Source organism: Anopheles stephensi, unplaced genomic scaffold (genome assembly GCF_013141755.1).
Source record: "Anopheles stephensi strain Indian unplaced genomic scaffold, UCI_ANSTEP_V1.0 ucontig91, whole genome shotgun sequence".
In the NCBI taxonomy this organism is placed as follows: domain Eukaryota; kingdom Metazoa; phylum Arthropoda; class Insecta; order Diptera; family Culicidae; genus Anopheles; species Anopheles stephensi.
In genome coordinates this window covers 24268-46628 of record NW_023405462.1, presented here as the reverse complement: position 1 = coordinate 46628, position 22361 = coordinate 24268, and the positions used below count along the sequence as shown (strand labels likewise).

General features: G+C 44.1%; 3 protein-coding genes and 2 long non-coding RNA genes across 12 annotated transcripts; 2 read left to right on the top strand and 3 right to left on the bottom strand.

The window, feature by feature from the left end:
* Positions 1-5682: 5682 nt before the first annotated feature.
* On the bottom strand, positions 5683-8156 carry LOC118517281. Its single transcript, XR_004908285.1, has 2 exons — positions 7649-8156; positions 5683-7523 (listed from the first exon to the last, which is right to left on the bottom strand). It is a non-coding gene; the product is annotated as an uncharacterized LOC118517281 (long non-coding RNA).
* Positions 8157-8820: 664 nt separating this feature from the next.
* On the top strand, positions 8821-10562 carry LOC118517290. Of its 4 annotated transcripts, none has more exons than XM_036063273.1 (4): positions 8821-8989; positions 9708-9799; positions 9873-9948; positions 10022-10562. In XM_036063273.1, the coding sequence occupies exons 2-4, from the start codon at positions 9776-9778 to the stop codon at positions 10492-10494; spliced, it is 573 nt and encodes a 190-aa protein (XP_035919166.1). In that variant the 5' UTR covers positions 8821-8989; positions 9708-9775; the 3' UTR covers positions 10495-10562. The 4 variants fall into 4 exon arrangements, with proteins under 4 accessions (XP_035919166.1, XP_035919164.1, XP_035919165.1 ...); XM_036063272.1 differs by lacking the exon at positions 8821-8989 and having other exon boundaries at positions 9038-9799; positions 10022-10311; positions 10388-10562; XM_036063274.1 differs by lacking the exon at positions 8821-8989 and having other exon boundaries at positions 9047-9799; positions 10022-10195; positions 10312-10562.
* Positions 10563-11115: 553 nt separating this feature from the next.
* On the top strand, positions 11116-13379 carry LOC118517288. 3 transcript variants are annotated; one of them, XM_036063265.1, is made up of 7 exons: positions 11117-11406; positions 11454-11652; positions 11722-11824; positions 11931-12137; positions 12222-12463; positions 12521-12922; positions 13003-13254. In XM_036063265.1, exons 1-7 carry the CDS (start codon positions 11182-11184, stop codon positions 13224-13226), a joined length of 1602 nt encoding a protein of 533 aa, XP_035919158.1. In that variant the 5' UTR covers positions 11117-11181; the 3' UTR covers positions 13227-13254. The 3 variants fall into 3 exon arrangements, with proteins under 3 accessions (XP_035919157.1, XP_035919158.1, XP_035919159.1); XM_036063266.1 differs by having other exon boundaries at positions 11124-11406; positions 11472-11652; positions 13003-13379; XM_036063264.1 differs by having other exon boundaries at positions 11116-11406; positions 11472-11824; positions 13003-13276.
* On the bottom strand, positions 13250-19669 carry LOC118517289 (class E vacuolar protein-sorting machinery protein HSE1-like). Of its 3 annotated transcripts, none has more exons than XM_036063268.1 (6): positions 19165-19607; positions 17218-17588; positions 16916-17145; positions 16733-16823; positions 15062-15742; positions 13250-13808 (listed from the first exon to the last, which is right to left on the bottom strand). In XM_036063268.1, exons 1-6 carry the CDS (start codon positions 19171-19173, stop codon positions 13559-13561), a joined length of 1632 nt encoding a protein of 543 aa, XP_035919161.1. In that variant the 5' UTR covers positions 19174-19607; the 3' UTR covers positions 13250-13558. The 3 variants fall into 3 exon arrangements, with proteins under 3 accessions (XP_035919161.1, XP_035919162.1, XP_035919163.1); XM_036063269.1 differs by having other exon boundaries at positions 15062-15694; positions 19165-19595; XM_036063270.1 differs by having other exon boundaries at positions 13640-13834; positions 19165-19669.
* A 2029-nt stretch (positions 19670-21698) lies between these two features.
* LOC118517287 lies at positions 21699-22094 on the bottom strand. Its single transcript, XR_004908286.1, has 2 exons — positions 21900-22094; positions 21699-21821 (listed from the first exon to the last, which is right to left on the bottom strand). It is a non-coding gene; the product is annotated as an uncharacterized LOC118517287 (long non-coding RNA).
* Between the last annotated feature and the right edge of the window lie 267 nt (positions 22095-22361).

The following is a 22361-nucleotide window of genomic DNA, read 5'->3' as shown; positions in this document are numbered from 1 at the left end:
ATTGTTGTGTTAATAGTCATTAAATGGACGCACACACAAATGCAATGCACACCCCAGTGCGGAACATCATGCGTTCTAAGTGTTGGAAGCAGTGCGAGAGCCTCTGCAGCGCGACAGCCCTGTGTGAGTGCCGTTTGGTGAGAACAGGCAGCGAGCAACCCTCTTCTCTCAGGATGGTGGTGAATATCGCGCGACCGATCAACTCCATCAGAGGGCACCAAAACATGACTTTACGCATGTGTGTGCTGTGGCGCGATAGTCACAGACAGACGATTCGTATTTGACCATTTTGTTGTATGTTTGTTTTCATTTCCATTTCGTTTGACCGATGACTTTGTCCGGAGGGTGAGGAGGGTGGGGACGGAGGGGGTTTACTGAAGGGTGGTTGCCTTCCCCCATGTTGAAGGTGGAGTTCATTGTGTTCCGAGGGGGGAATGCGTGACAATAGGAGTAGCAAAAAGCCAAACAGAGATGAGTATTGTGGCTGGTACTTGATCATCCGTTCGACCGTGTGATCGATACTGGAAAATGGGTTGAATAAATAGGAAGCAGGGAGGTTTTTGGGCGGGGGGCAGTATTGTGTTAATCAATACGGAAGGGTGTGGTTTAATTTTTGTAATGGTTGTAACCGTTCGAAGCGATTGTAATGAAAATGAATTTAGATCTTAGTAAAATGTTTAAGGCTTAATGGCCTCCCAAAATACATGTAATTGATTCCAATACAACTCTCGGATGGGTAACACAATAAATATAATATTAATAAATAAAAGGAAAAGCTACAGGCTCTCCCTCCACTAGCGTCATGCCAGTTTTTGGAGCAATCGCATGCCGCAAACATGAATTGCACACGCAATCAAGCGCAAACGATTTACATTTGATTTGGATCAATGCACAGCGTCATTTGGTTGTAGGAAGTGAAAAGTAACGACACAAACGCACTGATCTACGGTTAGTCAGCACCCTTCGAGCGTTTGGCGAACCTTTCAGACGATCCGTATGCATAGCAAAACAAAATTAAATTCGGCTGTTTGTTGTACGCTCCACCGTGGATTGCGATTTGAAAAGTAAATTTATTTTGCCCAGGCAGTACTTTTTATATTGCCAACCTTCTGATCACTCACGCTGGGTTCTGCGAGTTTAGTACAAATTCGAAACGGCAGCTTTCGATACATAGAGTTTGCTTTTTATTGTATTTATTTGACGACATTTGTCACGCACCAATAGGTCGAGTTGGTCAAGCAAATATGCCGCAGCGAATCACTACAACGCTGCCACATTGAGTTCAGCTGGAGGGAAATCCAGCATGGAATGTTATGGAATTAATGCTCCGGCGAATGAAGCATAGCATGGTGGCACCTTCATCAGCAATGGCAGCATGATGTGGAAAAATGGGAAAAAGAGACACACTCGATGGAAATCAATTCCGAGTACCGTGTTTGAGTGTGTGTACGGTTTCCGGATTCCGAATGTCGGGAGTGTATCATTGCAACAGAACAGTTTGATTGTAATTTTTGTGATGAGATGTTTGGCTGGGTAGACACAGAGCCGGAACAACATCGGTTAGAACACCTGTACCTGTATGGCGATTTGCTTCAATTTTAACTTAAATCAAAACCAATTTATAGGTGGGCAATAACTCTGTGTAACTGATCACTATAATGATCAATGTATGATCCTATCTAAATAAAATGGTTAAATGTTTGTGGAGCATTGAATATATTTGTTCGGTCAATAAGCGTCTGTTTGCCAGCTCTTGTCTCTGCTTTATCTTGCACAGCTCTGCATAAGCATCAAATTGGGGTTTTAAATTTAGAATTTTCCAATTGAAATCACGCGAAGGTAAAATCGCTGATCGATCGCATTCGAAACGGGAGGAAAAGGCTTGGCTATTTCGAACAAGTAACAACGCTATTTAGGTGTGTCCCATTTTTACCATTGTGGATAATACCCTTCAATATTGTTTCGTTGTGACGAGCTTTTCCGTCCTGCAAGCACGAGCCCATTTGCCATTGTGTATTTTGTGTTTGAAACATGCTGATAAACAGACCCACACGCCTGCTCGCCAGTCTGCTATGCTGTAGCGCAGGCGGTACGTAGTGTGCTTCCGTAGTACCGCGTCAAATTATTCCATTGTGCTAGGTTCTCCGATGGCGTGTTTGAGCATGGTAGCTGTAGCATTGACGTTGGTAGCATGAATAAAACTACGAAGGCTAATCGAATATTTTGAAGAACATTATTCCAACTTCTCACTGACATAGAAACAACTAGCTAGACGTCGATCTGATGTCTGCATAGATCATCAACATTTCAAATGGTATATGATGATCCAATGGCTATATTGATCCATTCCTTACCCGTACGAGTTCCACTGCTCAGTGCAATAAAATCGCATGTACTTCGTTGCGGTTTCGGTCCTCGTTTTGGCGTTTGTTTTTGCCGCTCTTGGCGGATTTCCTGGTGCTGCTGCTGCCTGTTCTGTAGAAGGTCACGTTTCTTCACTTTATGCTTTCGTTCGATCGCATACTTGCCATTCCCATGGCTAGGGTGTGCAGTGCTCACGTACTGGTGAAATGATCGGTAAAAGCATCGATCGTGATCGTCGGGCACATTAGACGCGGAGCTTACGGCGATTGAGAAAGCTCGTAGATCACTACTGTTCTTTTTAACACTTTCATCGGCGGTGGTGATCGTTTCTGTAGTCGTAGTTGCAATTAACGGCAACGACGGCTTGCGGGTGCACCAGTACGGTGAGGAGGATGGCGCACTTGGAACCCCATCGAAGGCACGATAAACCTGATGCTGTGTACTGTCCGGCGCTACCTTCAACCGATGTCCCGGTCCAAGATTGTGCAGAATATTGCCGCCAATACGCTTCAAAAACGATACGGGTCGATTCCGGGACGGTTTCGCACATGGATCACCACTAGCACAATTGTCTGCGGTACCGTAAACTTCACTTTTATACTTCTTCAATCCACAACTGAGACAGTCGTAACCATCCAACCGTTTCCGGATGGTGTTATCCGACTCGGAAGTTAAGCACAATGGTGATGGACATTTCAGCTTCATGCTTAAAATTTGCTCGTGTAATAATGTTTAGCAAATTGTTATGTTCTTTCAAGCGAAATCACATTAGCCGTTCACATCCCAGTCACACCAGGAACCCCGAAGCCGACCGTACCGCGCGAAGGCCAAACTTTCAATGAAAATCTAGCACAGTCCCTATGCTCCTCGACCTACTGCTGGTGTCACTATTTCTTAAACTTTGAACCACCTCTTCTAACAACCTGGTGGGCATCCGGGCGTGCTAAAAAGAAACCCTACGAAACAGAATACTACCGCTGCTGCTGCTGCTGCTTGTTCATTCATTTGTATGTTGTTTCGTTGGGTAAATCGTGGACACATAAATTGAGCCAGCATAAGCTTCAAGTCACTCAAGAACGACAAAACAATCGAAAGGAGTACCAGATCTTAAACCGTCGCTACAACTTTCTCTCTCTTTTCATTGTGCACGTGCGTCGTGCCTTTTTCTTCTGATTTAACCCTGTATCATACCATCACAAAACAAAAGTTTAATATGTGCGACACACACGTTCAATTGCCCTTGGGTGTTGTGCAAGACGTTACGCATGATCGATCATCAGCGGCAGTATAGGCCGATCTTTTCGACTTGGAACACAAATGTAACACAACACCAATGCAGTTTAGCGTGAGGAATGACATCGCTAAAAGATGTTTTAAGTTTAATATGAATTTAATTGAAGACCAATAGACAGTAAAAATTACCTTACACTCACGATTTACCTTTCTTGGATTTTCTTTTAAAATGGGTTTGTTGCAGATGACTATCAGATGCACTGTTAAGAAGCAAAAAAAAACACATTTTTGAAAGTAATCCATTACATTATCGCCCCGGTTTCATTTGATGCACATACTTTGCCAACGGCTGCGGACCCATGAGTTGATCAGGTCTAGAATGTTTTCTAAATCGTTTCGAATATTGCCGCACGAATGTTACTAACGCTTCTCTTGAGGATGGTGGCACACTTTCGTTACCTTCACCATAGTCACTTAGTTTGGCAGAGGATGCTTTCAATTTGGGTAATTTACAAAACTTCAACATTCTAAGTGACGTTTGCACTCGCTCTCGCCAGTAAAGAGTTGCTAATCCGCCTTCAATCAGTTACACTTGAATAATGGAACGACTAATAGAAATGGGCGTAAAGTGTGGCGCTGGGTAGTGTTTCATTTTTCATTTCGCTTGTCATTCGTGGTCGTACGTAACCCATACTATCGTGTAAATAACTCCACTCAACGCTTGAGTTAGTATGACGATAGGAAGATCTTCCGAAGACCACCTACACATGAAGCACTTATTAACGACAATTCAGAAGAAAAAAATGGAAGCAAATCGGTCCATTTTAGCCAATAACCTTTGAGGCTTTCCCATCATGTACAAATTTTTCTTCACATTTTCCTCCATCTTAAAATTATATTATTTTTCATTAAAATCAACTAGCACGGAGCTACCTTCCAAACACAGAGAACATAATATTTGGCCGTGAGTAATTCATCGCAAAGAAATGCCATCCGTTAGGCATGACAAGCCAAAACCGGGAAAAGCGTGTGAATGCCAAACCGTAAGAAAAAGAAGGCAGTGTAAATAATATCATATTTCACGCTTTCGTTCTTAAGAAAATCGATAATGATAATATTGAAAATGTCGCTATTACATCCTTGCTCGATTGCTCTCTAGCTTGCCAAAGAGAAACGGTTACAATATTCGTTTGGCTGCTGAAACTGTAACGCCAAAATGTATGCAATACGTATAACACTCCACAGGCGGGAGCGTGCAATGATCGATTTCATCGAAAGCTATAAGCTTTATTTGCGTTTTGGACAAGGTACAGCGAACGTTTGATAGTTTTCTAGGCCAAATGACCACCAATTAACCATATTTGCACAACTCTTCCATTAACATGGTCAAGCTCTGTAAGGCACACTTTAAGTTTGTTTATGCGTATTCGATGTTATTTAAAATCGATACTATTGGGGATACAATCGATGCACGACGGCTTTTCATACTTACATGAAATTGGTGTTCAGCTATTTCTGCTCTCTATCATTGCTCGAACCGGACGAACCTAGCAGTTGTACAATTCTTAACTTTTCTTATAGCTGCACAGCGGCGAAAGTTGTTTTCATTAACATTCACAACATTCACAAGATTGCTGGAATTGGCTGTATCAGCTGTTAACAACCCGGTACAGTAAACGGTGCACGGATAGAAAGAGAGTGCAAGAAAGCGTACCTATGTTTTGCTAAACAAGAAAACCAACAACTTGCAGGATGGTATGTAAATCACATCCAAAAGCTACTATCTATCACAGACTATACTGTTTGAAACGATCGATCGTTTAGCTTAGTATTGGCACTACGGTTTAAGGTATATAATGTTTCGTTCTGTTAGTACGGCATTATAAAAGTTACATCAAACTACCGAGGTACTGTTTACCTTTCGCACTAGCAGCACAAACTGCTGGCCGACTGAAGTCTTATGTCATTTCTTGCGTTTGCGCATTTCAACTCATTCCTGATTTCTTTCATATCTTGAGCCGCTGTTGGTGTCACCCTGTATACGCAATGTTAAATTTAAACGGTTGGACGACGAAGAACGTGTAAGTTAATTATGCATTTATTTTGCGTTTTTGAACCGGTAACCATGTCGGTATTTGTATATTACCAGAGGAATGTGGCATGTGTTGATTTTTTCTTATTGGACTTGCGGAATTCGAGGTGGAATTTGTGATTTTTCTTTTTCAATTCGTTGCTTTGACTGTATGGCTGCTTCTATGTGGAATCTCTGTGGTAATTAACGTGTATTTCTTAAAACTAGTTAACAGTTCATAAACTTTGAAAATAATAAATGTTTTGCTGTTCGCAAAATTTTTACGTATATCATACAGAGTTACTTTTAAGTTCACCCTTGTGATTATGCTGCCTGAAGGATTTGTTAGCGCGGTTAGTGGACATTGTCTATTGTGCTTCATGTTGTGAAAATTCAGCCGGAAGGGTAACACAATATTGAAAAAGAAAATGGTTCAATTTGTACTGGAGCAGAGCATAAAGACAGCGAGAAGCAGAGTTGTTAGAGCATCTTTGTGAAATTTTGAAAACAGAAAGGTAAAACAGAACAAAAACTCAGTAAAACAGAAAACAAAATGAGTGAAACAAGAAAGGAAAAAGCGGGGTTTGGAGGAGGATCAACAATAACAACAACAACATCAACAACAAAAACTATGTCCATTGTAACATAAACAGTAACAATTGCGATTAATGCGAAACAAAAACGGAAAAGAAAGGATAAACATAACCAAACAGGTACATCGAGAGCAAACGAAACGAAAACGACGGGATAGTGGGAGTTGCTTTTTGTGTTGCTTTCTACGAAATATTTAACGAAACAAAAGTTTGTTATAACTGAACTAACCGGTAACTGAATGAAAGTAACAAAACAATGAAGAAGTTAACAGCACGAAATAACACAAACAAGAAGTAACGTTTGATAACGGAAGTAACGGTATAACGGACGTTAATGTAACAAGTTCCAAGTGGTATTTCAGGGATGGAAAAGTTGGAAAAGTAATTGGTTTTTAATCTTTTTTTTTACAAAACTGTAAAAAAAAGAAAAAAAGCAATTAGTGCAATGAAGATTAACGAAGCTCGCTATCATGCATAGCATAACAATTGAACAACCAACGTACGTGAGAAAACCCTAATAATGATGGAACAATTACAATTAGCCAACAACAATCAACAACAGTCAAATCAACAGGAAATGGCGGCGAACGAAACATGATGCTCCAACTCAAACTTAACGATGATACTCTGCTTCTGCTCTTGATAAATGTGTTTTGAATAGAGGATTTAAAAAAGGCACAAAGTCGGCATCGAAACATGGCGGAAAAAGAATTTAAAAATTGATCCTGATGCGATAAGCACTGTTGAATTTAAACCTTCCTGAAAGCGCTTTGTGTACTGTAGAAATCCAAGGTACCGAAGATGTGGGCAGTCTTCAAAGCTTTTATGGCGATGGCCAAGTGGCTTGCGCTTGAAGCGTTCCAGTAGCAGCTGCAGTCTGTTGTGTCCATCCTTTCCACTTTTACTGTTAGACGGTGACGGGTCAGAGAGTGTATCTTAAGGAAACAGTCACGTCATGTTATGATTTTTCTAACATCTTTCCCACGACTTATACCGTCATGCTCTGTCCGTACACTGTGTTCCTTGAAGTGGTAGCGGGTTTTTCTGGTTCCAGTAGCCATTTTGAATTGCGTTTTGTATTACTCTCCGAATATCCTTTGATTCAAGGATCTATCTTCGGATCTTCACTAATGCGATCTAGTGCGACCGTGTGAGGAACGATTACTGTTATCGTGCTCAAGTTGGTGTGGTGCTGGGCCAAACATGATCATACTGCACTGTTTAAAGATATTTCCATTCATGGTGACAACGTTGAAAAGGATCTGAAACGAAAAATGCGATCAATACGATAAGTGTGATTTGAAGACTATTTCTTAGTTACATCATGGCTATTTCAGATTTTAATAATATTCCGTTAAACAACGGATGCCAAGCACAAAAGACCTACCTGGTTGTTCTTCATATGCACAGACAATCCATATCCAGTAGAAGAGTTTAAGGAAAATCCTTTTTCCACATATCGGCGATCGACGAATAGTTTCATCAACTGTTAGCACTTTCACTCAACTTTCGTTCAATACTTGTGTGGGTTATCGTTAGCCTCTCTTGCTTGTCACACATACTGCACACACTGTAGACTCCAACAGAGTCTTGGCTCGGCTTGGCACTGATTCGAAAGTCGCATCAGGCACGCTTGTGTGTGCCAGTGGCTCCTGGCTGAAGAGAACTTTACTGCACGATGGTTCAAACGATTCTGGACGATCGATGCCGGGCGCCGTGGGCTTAAATAGGTCGACCCCTGTGCATTTCCACCAGCGTTGGTCCCTTCGCCAGGGTACCAGCATGTGCAAAGTGGTGGCAAACACCAACACACCACCATTGTCACACGGCATGCCCAAAGCACAACGACCCTTCCCTAATGATCAGCTTTATGCTTCCCTGCATTACTTTTTCTATTGTGCGCTGTGTGCATCGTAACGCCGGGTGCATGTCAGATTGCGTCGTACGCTCATCATAAGAATCCAGGGGAATTTCTTTATTCCTTGCCGTTAGGGTTCCAGCAACCGAAGGCTTTGATTCATGGTACAATTGAAGAATCAGGAAAAGAAAACACGTCTTGCGAGAATGTGCGAGGACGGGTGGAAGGAACTGTTACACAGCCGAATTAAAAGGGAACAGTTTAAAGCTCACCATGGTCCTGGGCTGGAAGGGACAAACAATAGAGCCAAGAATTGGAAATCCTGGGAAAATTTTCCCCCTAGCAATTACAGTTAGGACGAATTAATGATATGCCGTAAGCCCTGCCAGTTGGATGAAAACCGACTTCTTGCGATATTGAGTTCGGTTGGGTGTGTAACATAATTTTGATCTACTTGCATAACGCTCAGCTTCTGGTATGAATAAAACACCCGCATTTTGTTGTACATTTTTCCACAAGTTTAGGGGTAAGTTTGAAAGAGCAAACAAATAATAGAACCTCAAAGCCGCAGTTTCCTATGCTCTAAATCGTTGAATATCCGAAAAATGAATCACAAACTGGTTAGGCTAAGCGCTAAGCTAGATATTCGAAGAAGAACATGTCTTGGAAGCAATAGCAGGATACATAAATTTCTCCGTTTCTCACCCTTCACGGGAAATGAAGCGCAATCACAGCGGATTATTTCCCTTACAACTTGAGGAAAATGTGCCAAGGGTGTTTTTCCCCTAAGCATACCTGAGCCCTGCATTATCTGCACGGGAAGAATTGCGCATCAGCAAACAGAACGGAACCGTTTTCTTCAACTTGAAGGTAAGGCACAGGCATACACACACGCACATAAAAACATGAGTTGGGAAGTAGCGAAAGAGGCCATCTGTTTCCACGCGTTGTCAAGAAAAGGTGTGCCGAGTAGAAGACAAGATGGGAAGGGATGTCCTTCCCATGGTTAACATTTCGACCGTGTCCAGTTTTGCAGCGGCAAGACCAGTTTTGGAATCTCCAGTGTTTTGAGATCAAAGGAAATGCATCCTAAAAACCGTTACAACGTTGGGTAACATAATATCCCCGTTGATCGCCATTTCACAAGCGCCGGATAACAGTTTCGCTTGCTCAGACGCTTGTCGCCTTGTGGAACTTATGAGCCTGATTTTAGGTTTTGGAATTGCAAATTGATCTAGCTGCTCAAGCACAAAACCCAACCCGAAATCCCCCAGCAGTAGTGGGTAAATGAATGATGCAACAAGTACAATGCGGTGGAAAATCGATTTCCGTTGCTGTTGAAAGGTTTCAGGCTTGTGAAGACTCAGTCCGCAAATTGCTTCAGTGCAACTGTTGCTGAACTGCGTGAATGTTTATTCCAACTGGGCTGCCTTGTGCCTTATATTTCCTGTGCTTAGTTAGAACAGTTCAAACATGTTTCGATCAACCGAAAATTGTAGTGGAAAATCATTCAAAGCATTCGAGATGGTTGTTGCGACGGCGATTGTAATACTTCTATTGCAATTCGTACCTACCTCCAACATCCCAGACTCTTACGCTGTGCAATGTCGGCAGACTTATCCGGATATAAAACATTCAACCCTGTACGAGTTTGTGATGATGTCCGGTTCGGCAAATAAGGTAAAGCAAATCATACAACGCCTCACTGTTAATGACTAAAATGTAATGCCATACTATTCTGTGTATTGTCAAGTGGATGAAGTTCGTCACTTTCGTTGCGACGGACCACAGGCCGGTAGGGATTGGAAAAACGTACAAAGTCGTTATAGGTATGTGTTGCTCGCTAGCTTAATGTGAAGTGGATGTCAGTTCTTTGAAACCTTTTTTCCCTTCCCATTATAGATTCGAACATATTTGTGTTTGCAGTCGTTGAACATCAGCAAGGACAGTATCTGGCACTGCAAAATACTAATAAATATGACCTTCTAAACCTACGTGTGGAGATACGCTTTACCGACGTCTTGTGTGTGCCTGGACAGTATCTATTTCCACTGGGAACTTCAGGTCCAGCAGAAAGTACGTCTAGAAACATTTCATCGGAAATGCCTCACCATAGTCATCTGTCCACTGGGCGACGCGGGAGTGAGTTGAGCTTGAAACTTTATTCCCTGCATGACTCCTTCCTGTTTCAGGTGATTACCATCATCACTCTTGGCGGTTATCAGGAAGAAATAATTTATAAGAATGTTGATCTATACTCGTTCGCAGAACACCATCGGAGCAATATTTCGATACTATTTGAGCCGGCGTCTCGACCATGGTCTGACCAATCTGGCACACATTTTACCGCATGTATCATAAGACAAAACCGGTAAAAAAGTGTTTAAGCGTTTATGTATATTTCTCGGTTCAATAAATGGCTCGATCGGTATCTGCTTATTAGATCCATTCCGCAAGAGGATTCTCGGTAGGGCGCTCGAATCGTCGTAATATCGGTACTGTGGTCGTGTTGAATATTCGCTGCAGATATTCACTAAGTTGCTGCGGGTTGAAACGTAGCAAAAGGGCAATAAGCTTGAGTTCTGTTTTTCTTCAACGCATGCTTACCTTCATGATCAAAGCCACATCGAATCCACGGACATCGGTTACGAAGGAGAGGAGCATTACAAGTAAAAGCGCAAACATGATCCACCAGTGACGATCGTCCATTCTCGACTGCGAATCATCTTTGTGTATGGCAACGCTATGATCCCCGTACCGTACCGAGGCATGCGAATTAATGGTATGGAACTGATTCTGCTGATTTGACTAAATACACCCAAACACATTAAGAATGTTCGGTGGTGTTGAGTTTCAGTAAAAATAATCTAAGCAAGAATAAACGTATTTATACAGGAAATGGGAGCCCCTGCCCTGCGCTGAAGCCAGTGTCTGACTCTTTCGCTCCTGTTCACCCTTTTTTCCTTATCGCTCAAAGATAAAGCCCCCACACCACCGGTGTACAGGTGTGGTGCGCTGTTGGGTCGTTTTATGCTCAGTTGCATTATACTTTCTGCGATTCGATGTCAAGTAGTGACGCACTGGCAGTGGGTGCGACATATAGACGAGGTGATAAAACCGTACCAAGCATGGCCCGGAACCAGGGCTACATGCCAATCAAGTCTCGCTTGAAACCAGTGATTTTTGTGCACACGTTAGTATCCAATCGCTTCATTCGGAAGTATGGTGTGTTTTGTCTCATTCTGTGCACCGCTCTAGGGCTGCTGTACTACAGAAGAGTTTTGTTTGTAAGTACACTTGGAACGGCAGCTTTCGATCGCTTCATAGAACTTAGAACTGTGACCATTTGCAGCAAAAGTACATTCATCAAACACTTCCACTCTACCAACGGTCGGTGTCTTTGGTGTTTGGCAATGATAGCAGAGTTGATGTGGAAGACACAGGACAACATGACCGATGGCTACCGATTGGGGATGCGGACAAGAAGTTTAAAATCTACTCAGCCTACTTTGACCCGCGGCTGGAGGTTGTCGGTAAGAGCATTGGATTGGATATTCGTCTACCGAAAGGCTGGATTACTAATGCTTGTTGCTTGCTTTTAGAATCCTACCTCGTCCCAGATGGATTTCTGCCGTTCGGTAGTATTCGTATCTTTGCAATATTGCCGTTAAAAGTGCAAAAAGTCAATATATTTTGCAACTTCAGGTAGTGCGCTCCGATCGATTATCCATTATCCGACACGCTATCAGCGCTAATCTAGCGGTTGGCGGTGTGATTCAGCTGAACGTGACACATTTTGTTGTTGTTTTAGATCAGATAACGACTACCTGGCACAGCACCGAGCCGACGAAGTTGAAGCGGTGCACGAGCATTGGAATATGGAATATGCGGCCAGCTATGTGATATGCAAACTGGCGGGAAATGTTACCAAGCGCGAAGCTCGCCTACCGGACGAGGTGGCACTAAGCTATCTCGATGAGCCCAGCATGCAGGAAGCAACGAGCTTTGTTCGCATAAAGTAAGGCAAACGCACCAAAATCGACCGGGGAAGCAAGGAAAGCCATATAATCGATCGATCTCGACCACCATCTCGCGCGGACAGGTACCCCAAAACGGACCGACTCTTTCGGGCGGCTCCCACCCGTTCGCTGGCCGTGTGCGTAGGTCCGCTGCATCACAATTTTGCGTACGCACTGCGGGTGGTGGAATTTTTCGAATATTACAAGCTGCAGGGAGCAGAACGGTTCTACGTGTACAACAAATCGGCCACCCCGGAAGTGCAGGCCGTGCTGCGCCATTATCAAGCGACTGGACTGGTGCAAGTGTTGGACTGGCATTTCGAAGGTATGGAGCGAAGGTGTGTAAGCGATTGGTTTGGTAAACCCTTTATTCTGTTTGTAGGGTACCGATTCGAGAGCGAGCTGCGGTACGAGGGCATTTTTGTTGCACTGAACGAATGTTTCTATCGTGCGACCGTGGCCGGGGGGTTCCGGTACACAGCGATTGTCGATTTCGACGAGCTATTATTCCCGTCTGGTGATAAGGAAACTCTTCTCGAGTATCTGCAAGCAAAGGACCGATATGATGTGCACTCGTTCAACTTCCAAGGCGTCTTTTATTACGATATCTATGCTCCAGATTTCTCGCACGTTCCGCCATGGGCAAACAATACCTACCTCTACACGCAGGTCCGCAACGTCCGGACGAAGAATCCACTGTTGCATCACAATCGCAGCAAATACGTGTTGAAAGGTCGCAATGTGCTTGAAGCTGGGAATCACTTCGTCTGGAAAGCGGTTCGAGGTAAGGTGTCTTTTGAGGCTTTTCGCCAATAGTTCTCTGTTAATGGATCCCGTTGCAAAACTGTTCTTCAATCGCCACAGACACCTACGAGTACCCGGTCCCGGAAAGCGAAGGACTGTTGATGCACTATCGCGACGGGAATCTTGGCTACGATTTCGAAAACGTTGTCCTGGACAATCGCATTCGAGACCGCTTCGGCAAAACGATGTGGCAGGTGGTGAACGAACAGTGTGCCATAATATTTCCCGAGACGCGTATCTGTCCACTCGGAGAAAATTACAATCAAACAGAACCGTCACAGTAAAACGCTACGCCCAGCGCGAAAAGTCATCTTTGAGAGCTTTATTGGAATTATAAATTAAGTGTTATTTATAAGCTTACGTACTGGAGGAAATAGGTAGTCTCGCATGGTTGCTGTTTTTTTTTTACCCACCCAGCTCGAGACTGTACTCGCAAACGACTTGAACTGAATTATTCTGCTTTTCCTTCCCACGGTATGTCAACGAGCGATATCCGATACGAAGGGGAGGGGGAGAGGGACCTGAGATTTACGACGACGCTCTTGCTGCTTTTCCGGTTCCGGCAAGAGATTTTTAAAGGTAATGTGGGGTCGTTCATCATGTCGCTACCAATAGCTTACGCATTCGGTTGCTTTTTTGGCGTCTGCGATTGGGCATTACTTTCATCGCTGCCCAGCTTCTCCAATGGCTGGTCAGAGGTAAAGGGCTCGCTGTCTGAAGTTGTGCGCGTATCGCTCTTCTCGCTAGCTTGTCGTTCAGGATCTTGATCCAAAGGCACTCGGTTGCTGTTGGGCTTATCATCCCGGTCCATCAAGTAGCTGGTGTCGCCTAGCGATGATGGCCGCGGCCGTCCACCATAGGCAACGCTAGCAAAGGAGAGAGTAATATTGCTCTGCTTTTAATGGTTAGGAAATTGGGTGTTTTGTACTGAAAAGAGATTGGAACTACTAAAGCATCAAGCGAAAATTGTTGTTCTTTGTTTCGGTACGCACGTCCCAAGCCACGTGGGCAAGACATTCGGAAGGAAAGTAAAACAGGGATTTAGTTTAAGGGAGAGACTGCTTGAGATGAGATTACCCTGATTTTATGAAACAGATTTTGTTATCAAAGTTACCTTAACGCCTTCAGCTTTTCAGGCTACCACACTGTCGGTTTGAAATTTGTTTCATTTATCTGAAATACCGCATCTGACACCTAGAGGGCGCTCATTGAGAACGATCAGAATAAGATGCAGCATGTGCTCTAACCGACATCGTTATGGAGTCGTTAAGAAAGCATTTCTTGTTACGTGAGCATTTGTCTTGCCAACACACGAGTTAGCTGTACCTGCGTGTAGTAGTAATTTAACTACACAGAAGTTACAAAGTTATTTTATGAGGTGATTGTGTTTCTTCACTACCAAAATCTAATGACCCGGTGCATGGTGCAAGTGTTTTTGGCGCTGCCGCATAAATCTAATACTTTGCTTGGTGAAGGTGCAATGATGGTGAGGTTGTAGTTTATTGTACTGTTGCACTGGCATGCACCTGATTTTATGGTGCAATGAGTATATCATTTGGGCGGTTTGACCTGCCCGGTCTGAATGGAATGGCTGGCTAGCTCACTCCAGTCGGTGATTTGAACTCCAGATCAGTGGACTGGTGTCATTGAGTCGTGTTTGAGATTACCTTTAAGGTTGAGATTACTACCTACCGTAAATTGGCTCTAGAATGCAAGTGCTACGACCCGTCGTGAACGTGAGATAATTTCTCACAACATTACCATTACACGGTTGTTCCGTGCAAGATATTTGCATATCTTAATTAGATTTGTGAATCATATCTTTCTACAATCAACGTATGGTGTGCTATTGCAATGCTTCGGTAGTCTTTCGAAAGGCCGCATGTCCCAATGCAATTAGATGCGACCTCTCCATTGCTACCGTGTTTAATATTAGGACGATGCCGGCCGTTGTTTAAATATGATTTCAAATACGATAACTCTTTTGTAACGAGCTGTTTACGTTGTGTTTAGTCACATTATTGCGTATAATCTTTACTCCCTTTATAAAATCCGGATCACACACAAGTTAGTTCCGTGCAGTCATGCATATTTGACGGTAGCAACTTCAATTACATACCTTTGCTGACGGTGATCCGATTCTCGACGATGATCATTTCCTCGATTTGCGCCATACTCGTGAGAACTACTGCTTCCCCCAGCTGCATACTGTCCTTGCGGCGCACTATGCGATTCTCCGTAAGATCCGTGCGTGTTGATGCTCACTCCAACGTGACCACTGTTGACACCATGATTCGGACCACCACTGTGACCAGCCGTTGTGCCGCTGCTCACATAGTTCCAGCTGCCACTAGCACCGGAAGGTCTGTGACCACTGTCTCCCCCACCGTAACTCAATGCACTAGGCCCACTGGTGCTGTGAGACGCATAGGAGGAACCGCCCTGACTTGCATGTGCCTGGGATGATGATGCCGTTTCTGGATAGCGATTCCTGCAACAGTCGGATGTCGGCTCGGAAGGTCTGTAGTCGGGTCGGTCCGATCCATGTTGCTGGGGCTGTTGCTGATGGTATTGCGATCCGCCCGGACGATAGTTTGCGGGTGGATGGCCAGATGATTCGTGGCCACTCGAATGGGCACCGTAGCTCGGTTCCGGTGCCGGGTGTGATTGAACGTGGTATGATGCGTGTGCGGACAGGGATGATGAAGGTGATGAAGGTGGTAGTGATGAGGAGGATGATGTCAAGGGACGACTTGCAAAATAATAACCACGTCCAGAATTATCAAAACCAGATATTCCTCTGAGGGTTGAAGGATGGATTTGTACATTTTATTTCTTTTCATTCACAGCTACTACCAATTGATGCAAGTGTGCCAGAGTGGTTAGTGTGCTTTATATGCAGTAACTAGCAACCTTTAACCCCATAATTCTACTTCTGAAAAAAATAATATTAACATTTGGCCAACGCATTAGTAACAACAATTAGTTGCCTTTTTTATTCATTGAAGAAACGGTGATACACTACTGCAATTGATGCGCAATCATACTCCACTACTGCGTACTACCTTTACAAGAAATTGTTCTACACATCAGGCTGCTTTACTACTACTGCTGGGTTACTGGTACTGGCAATGGACCATAGCTCAATTGAAATGGCGGCAAGAAAACACTATGTTGGTAATCTATTACAAAAGGACTATTGACGCTTTTTGAAACTTGTTCAATTTTCTGCCAAAGTCCTGGTCAGCATGGTTAAGTTATGAAGTATGCTTATTCTTAGTGTATGGTACATACCTATTCATTGGAAGTTGTTTTAAATGTATCTTTAGTTCGATTGATTGGTTGTTTAGGTTTTTATGTAAAGCATAGCAAAAATAAAGCATTTGTGTGATGCTTATAATTAGAGCGAGTGATGTAAGTATTCCACTAGAAGCTGTTAACAAACGCACGTCAAACGGTAATATTAGAGAAAAAGCATTTTTGACTGAAAATTATAAATTGCGGTAAACAAATGTTTGCCCACACTTGGAAATGCGTAACAGAAACAAAAAGAACTATGTATTTACATAAGCCTCACTAATTAAACATATCAAGCAAAATACACGCAAAAGCGCTAGCAAGCTGTTATGGTTTCTGACACTTTTTAATAAGCTTTAATAAGCGAAGTAAAGCAGATTTCATTTAAAAAAAAAAGAAGCTCAAATCGGTCAAATGTCGTTTCGGACAAACCAAGAAATCGATCGAAAGCGACTAAAAATAACTATAGTAAGGATTATAGCTGTTGTAGTACCTGTACGTTTGATCCCACGGTCGGAAATTCTTGTGATCATACTGTCCACCGTAGCTCATGCGATCATCGTAGTAGCCTTGGGAGTAGCGATCTGCAGCGAAGAAAAAGTCCGGCATGTCGCACACCGAATTAGAGCCTGCGTGGTGTGTGTTACAGTGAGTTCTGAAAAGCTATAATTGTTACCTCTGTTGTTCATGCCGATGGAACCGCCACGCTGCGTCATGTAGTAGTCGTAGTGGGGATCCAGATTATCGTATCCATTGCCACGGTAACCGTAGCCGCGCATCATCTCCGGATAGTAAGGCATCCTACTGGCACCTCCATCATAGTAACCGGTCCTCATAGCCATACCGGGATATCCATAACCATACCCTCGATCGTCCGGACGGCTCATGTAGCGGTCATACTCGTATCTATAGCACAAACGGCATCGCAAACTTAAGATGTCGAAGAGAGGACCTTAGCGACGCCCGTTCCCAACTTACCCCATGTACGCAGGTTGCCGATACGCTCCAGGATAAGCGGACTGCATCGCTCCACCTCGGTAGCGATCATCAAAACTCTCCGGTCGATAGTACCAGTTTCGATCGTCTTCGATCGCGCCCATCCCACTGTAGTACCCTGTCACTCCGGTCTGGCGTCCGTAACTTCGCATGTCTCTCTCGTACCCGGGTCCACAGTTGGCGCAGTGTCTTCTGGAGCTGTAGTCATCGCGGGCACTGCGGTAGAGACTTCCGAGCGAGGTGGGCGGCGGTGGTGGTGGAGCATTGATAAGCTTTGCTGAAGTCACCGTACTTTCAGCAGCCAGATTTGCTAATGCCAGATGCACCGTCAGGAACAGTAATGCCCCAGAAAGCTGTAATACGTGCCGAGCGCACGGAAGAAAACATTGAAGTACAATCAAGAACGGATAAATTAATCCTAAACGCATCATTCCCGTTTGATGATATAATAATTATAAAATTGAACAAGCTGCGGCCATGACGGCATGAAAATGCTAAAATTTGGCAATGAAAATGTATAACGCATCGCATACACTCCTGGTAGTATGAGTTCTGCATGGTTTTGTCCACTAATGATGTCCAGTAACAGCGACGGTCCCCGGTACCTTACTCTATCACCTGACGTCTCTAATCCCAGGTCCGTCACACGTGTGGCTCTTGTGCAAATCCAGCCCAAAGTGGATCTATGCATGGTTAATAAAGCGTATCAACCGTGCACGAGCATATGTTTGCGCAAGTTTTACACACGCACACACACACCAAAAAAATAATCGACTTGTTGGTGGTTGTCCTTCACTGTTGTACGCAATGATTACGTTCTAGCCCCATCCGCGTTGGCCACGCATTTTTATGTAGAGATAGAGCATACCGAAAGCTAATGTTGTTCTAGTTGTAAAATAATAATGTCATTGTGGTGCGGTTGCGAGAGGAAACAGCCAGTGATTTGATGTAATACGTTCCCTCGATAGAGCCGAGGGGGCCATTGAAATGGACCAATGTTCTAAACCCGTAGGTGTTTGGAACAATTTTCCGAATGGCACTTTATTCGGGCAGCCATTGTTAGTTGATTTAGCGCGCAAATGGGGTCGAGCTGGTGGCGCGCTGGTAACAGATTTAAGAGACTGTGCGTTACATGCGGTTACATTTCGTTACAGCAAGCAAAAACTGCAGCGCATTTTCTCACCCCGTTACTACACATATTGTTGTCAGTAAACGTACATGCACCAGAAGTTTATCTCGTTTTTATTCGCTTTAGCTTAGTTCAAACTTGCTGGTGTATCCGTTAACATGAGATTAGCTATTTCACATAATCTATCACCTAAACTTTATCGGAAGCTGAGCATCACGGACGCGCGAAGCATTTTCTGTCGAGTTTACCTTTAATTGTATTGCATATCTATTTCACAAGCAATCGGATACGGAGCATAAAACACTCCAATGGAGGAAAGTGTCAGAAAGAGAGATGGTGTAGAACATAATGATCGATTTTACGCTCCATTTACGCGCGAAAACAATTAGCGAAATGGCACCATACACTTATGCGGAAACAGATTCCCTCTGTCTACGAACGGGGAGAGAGAGACCCGGAAAGGGGTTGGTGATGTTCAGGCTTTTCAATTGTAAGTCTGGTAAAAAATGTAGTTGTTACGACTTTATTGCCACACTTCGTTGCGAAGAGCTATCCACAGGGAATAAACTAATATTGGATGGATTTTTTTATAGCAAACTTGTAGAGAAGAATCGTGTAATCTTCTTTCTTGTACAGAAAGAATCTTTCACTTTAAGGGTTTCTCACTTGTTGCTTCTTGTTCTACTACAGAAGTATCGGCTGCACTTAGCGTGCTATAAAGAGTTGCTATAAAATAGGTCACATCTACTACCACCGTGCTGTGATGATCGCTCACGACACTCGGCAGCGTTTACACTTACCTTCCACATGATGGTTGGTTCAATTTATCACAAAATCACTAACGAAGCACTTGAGCGTTGTGGTCCAGTTTTAAACGACTGTGTGTTTCGATCTTCACGTCGCAGTTAGTATTTCATATATTGCATTCTCAACTTTCACAACTTGATCCGCACACCGGTTGGGTTATTATATCGCTCTCCAGAAGTGAGTTTGCTTAACGTATATGATTTCCCATTTATTTCATCACAACTCTTCAAGACATGAAACACAGACACTGGCACAACCACAGACACACAGAACACAGCAAAACTCTCACCGCATGCCTTCGCGCCTGGAAACACTAATCTTCTGGCTTTGGTTAAGTATCCATCAGCGTCGACGGTTGCCAGTAGAATCGGGCAAGAACTTTCGTGGATGAAGCATTTTATATAATACCCACCTAATTTTCAGTCCATCATCATCCCACTCACCGATACAGCGGTGGAGGCACTGCCGGCGGATGGAGAGGGGACGGCGGAAAATAGAGCTTTTTCCTCGCCGTGATGGCGTTCGTTTTTCGCTGTCTCTGTCTGTCCTCCCCTGGTTCTTTTTTTTGTCACATTCTCTTCCCGCGAAAAATCATCCAACACCGGGTCGCCGGTGGTCCAAAGAGTGGCAGTGTTTTGTTTCATCTCGCTGCACAATGCTATTTTGTGACTGGAAAAGTGTTTTGTGCGGGAAAGAGATAGACCCAGCGCCATTGGCTGGTGCTATCCTGTTTATAATTACATTACATTCTACCAACATATCGGCCGGGCCTGGTGGAGGAAACTATGCTGCGCGTAGATAAAAACGACTGGTCACAGACAGAGCACTGGGAGGACCAGTTCACAGCGAGCGAGAGAGAGAGAGAGAGAGAAGGATCATCATTGTGACAAGTTCACAGACCGCAACTAGTAAATCCCAATGGGACGTGCGTAGGGAACGTCGCCCTCAAGCATGGAAAATTCAGCCAACGATTATCATTCTCCGATGATCGCAACCTCAACCACCGACGACGACGGCGGCGACGACCTCTCCGTTCTATCCGGTTGCGCATAGACGCGTGAAAATCAACACGGCGCGCTGTTCGGCCGGTTGCGGTGGGCTGCATGTTGGGTGGGCCATTATTAGCATTTTCACTTCATCATACGCGCGTTTTACATTTGTTCTTACCGGAGGGACTATTGCCACGTCAGGTAATCGCGTCGTCGGTCCGGGCCCGCCGCTCGATACCCACCCGGGTGCTCCCAGGAAGCTGTAATGGGTTGTGTTGAGCTGTCCAGAGGCGGAAGTTAAGTTTAGCGTGTAGCAGCGCACCGAACCACACGCGGTTATTGAACTAAAGCACAGGAACTTTTTTTTTTGTGCGCTATCCTGCCCTAAATCAATGCGCTTGTTCATTGTGCGCGGGGCCGCCATGATAAAGGCGAACGCCAATTTGCTTCCCTTATAATTGGAAAGACGTTTTGGAACATTCAATCTAGCGAGAATAATGAATATTAAAAAACGGGACGATTTACAATCACATTTCACACGCGTACGATTTCCCGATCACTCTTGGCTCTCTGAGCTCGTCCGAATGACCTCGAAAAATTCTATTGGTAAAAATGGTTCAACCCCACCATTAAGTTTCCATGGGGCGAGTCCGTTGACACTTTACCCGCAGTGTCGTCGAACGCTGGAAGATGGAAATTCCGATAGCACTACAGTTATATTCGTCGATTTGGGACACATGCGAGTAGCAAATGAGGTTTCGCTCTCAACCGGAACTACGTAGATTAATGATTGATTGATTGATAAACTCCGCGTCACGAATCTTTGTGGAAGTGCTTGGCTAGGTGGAGACTGGTTGGTTATGAACCGCGGGAAGGCTAAATCCGTTAAGCTAATATTGTCCAAGAAATTGGAAAAAGTAAGGTGTCAACATTGCACAATGGCGCAACGAGGCTCCACGTAAACCTCGAACAAACCATCCCATCTTGCTAACAGATAATGTTTGGCAAATTTGCACCAAGTGTTTTCAAGTTCATCTCTGCGGCTGTTGCGAAACGTGGTTCCATTTTCATTGCGTGACCGGCATTGTTTCACCTGTACATACTGGTGTGCAAGCCGCCGTACGCCATCGACACTAGGCGACTCCAAAACGAGAGAGAAACACACAAAACTGAATCACTCCCAATGCCTGTGGGCTCTGGCGGTGCACGTCATATTTCCCAGAACCTTGAAAAAAGGTTACCCTTGGAACGCCAAAAACCTTCGGCAGCGTGTGGTGGCTCTGTGGCTGTTGTTTTTTTTGGTGAAGGAACTGCAACACTGACCACCCGAAATCTAAAACCCGCCAACTATGAATTTAATTTGCTTACGGTAGCAGAACGGAAACAAAGAACTTTCAATCTATTAGCAGCTGGAACTGGACAACAAAACGCCATGTGTACACCACCACGCCTTCCGTTGCAAAACCCCAATTTGGTGGAAGTAAATTTCGACCATACGTTTCTTTCGGCAGCAAAAAGGGTGCAGAAGAAATCGTGGCTTTTAATGCTGGATTAAATATATTGTTTATTGCATTTTGTCATATCAGGCTCGCAGATGCTGTGTCGGTATCCAACGCCGGGTTTCGGCGATTCCTAAGGGCTTGTGCAATTAATTCAAAACACTGCAAAAAAAAAAGTAACAATAACACATTTGACATCGATTTTGGACCATCCTGCGTCACAGTGCGTAGTATACTCACGGTAAGGTTCCTTTGTCCGAATTTCCCACTTCTATTATTTTTTCCATTTCCGCTACACAAACGGGAGCAAGGAAAACGAGGAAGATGCTCAGCAGCAACATCAGGAAGAATGCGAGATTAGGCATGCTGTTAGTTTTACTTCGCTGTCTGTTAGTTTCCAAACCAACCAAACTTCTGTACCTACTGAGCAAAACAGTGACTGCTTTTATATGAAATGCACTGCAGGGGATCACACTTATCGCCCGGCTCAAGTTTATGGAAAACTCGTGATCACGACGCCAGCGCACTTACTGCATGTGCCCCCAGTGTCACGAAGAAACTGTAAAACACTATGAGCGGGAGTTTCTACACTGTTGCTACTACAACCGTATCTCCAGCTCATAAAGATCGAGAAGATTTTGCCTTCTGTCGATCGGCGCGTTGTCAGAGCTTAGAAGAAGGAGGATTATTGTTTCTTTCGTA

What these genes read in the sequence shown, in the direction of transcription:
- LOC118517290 (XM_036063271.1), top strand. Translation starts at nt 9,593, where the DNA reads ATGTTTCGATCAACCGAAAATTGTAGTGGAAAATCATTCAAAGCATTC. An exon ending in TGTCCGGTTCGGCAAATAAG is followed by an intron (nt 9,800 to 9,872) that starts GTAAAGCAAATC and finishes TGTATTGTCAAG; the next exon opens with TGGATGAAGTTCGTCACTTT. An exon ending in AACGTACAAAGTCGTTATAG is followed by an intron (nt 9,949 to 10,021) that starts GTATGTGTTGCT and finishes TTCCCATTATAG; the next exon opens with ATTCGAACATATTTGTGTTT.
- LOC118517288 (XM_036063264.1), top strand. Translation starts at nt 11,182, where the DNA reads ATGTCAAGTAGTGACGCACTGGCAGTGGGTGCGACATATAGACGAGGT. An exon ending in AATATATTTTGCAACTTCAG is followed by an intron (nt 11,825 to 11,930) that starts GTAGTGCGCTCC and finishes TTGTTGTTTTAG; the next exon opens with ATCAGATAACGACTACCTGG. An exon ending in ACGAGCTTTGTTCGCATAAA is followed by an intron (nt 12,138 to 12,221) that starts GTAAGGCAAACG and finishes TCGCGCGGACAG; the next exon opens with GTACCCCAAAACGGACCGAC.
- LOC118517289 (XM_036063268.1), bottom strand. An exon ending in CATCGGCATGAACAACAGAG is followed by an intron (nt 16,824 to 16,915) that starts GTAACAATTATA and finishes TCTTCGCTGCAG; the next exon opens with ATCGCTACTCCCAAGGCTAC. An exon ending in CCGTGGGATCAAACGTACAG is followed by an intron (nt 15,743 to 16,732) that starts GTACTACAACAG and finishes TTCAACCCTCAG; the next exon opens with AGGAATATCTGGTTTTGATA.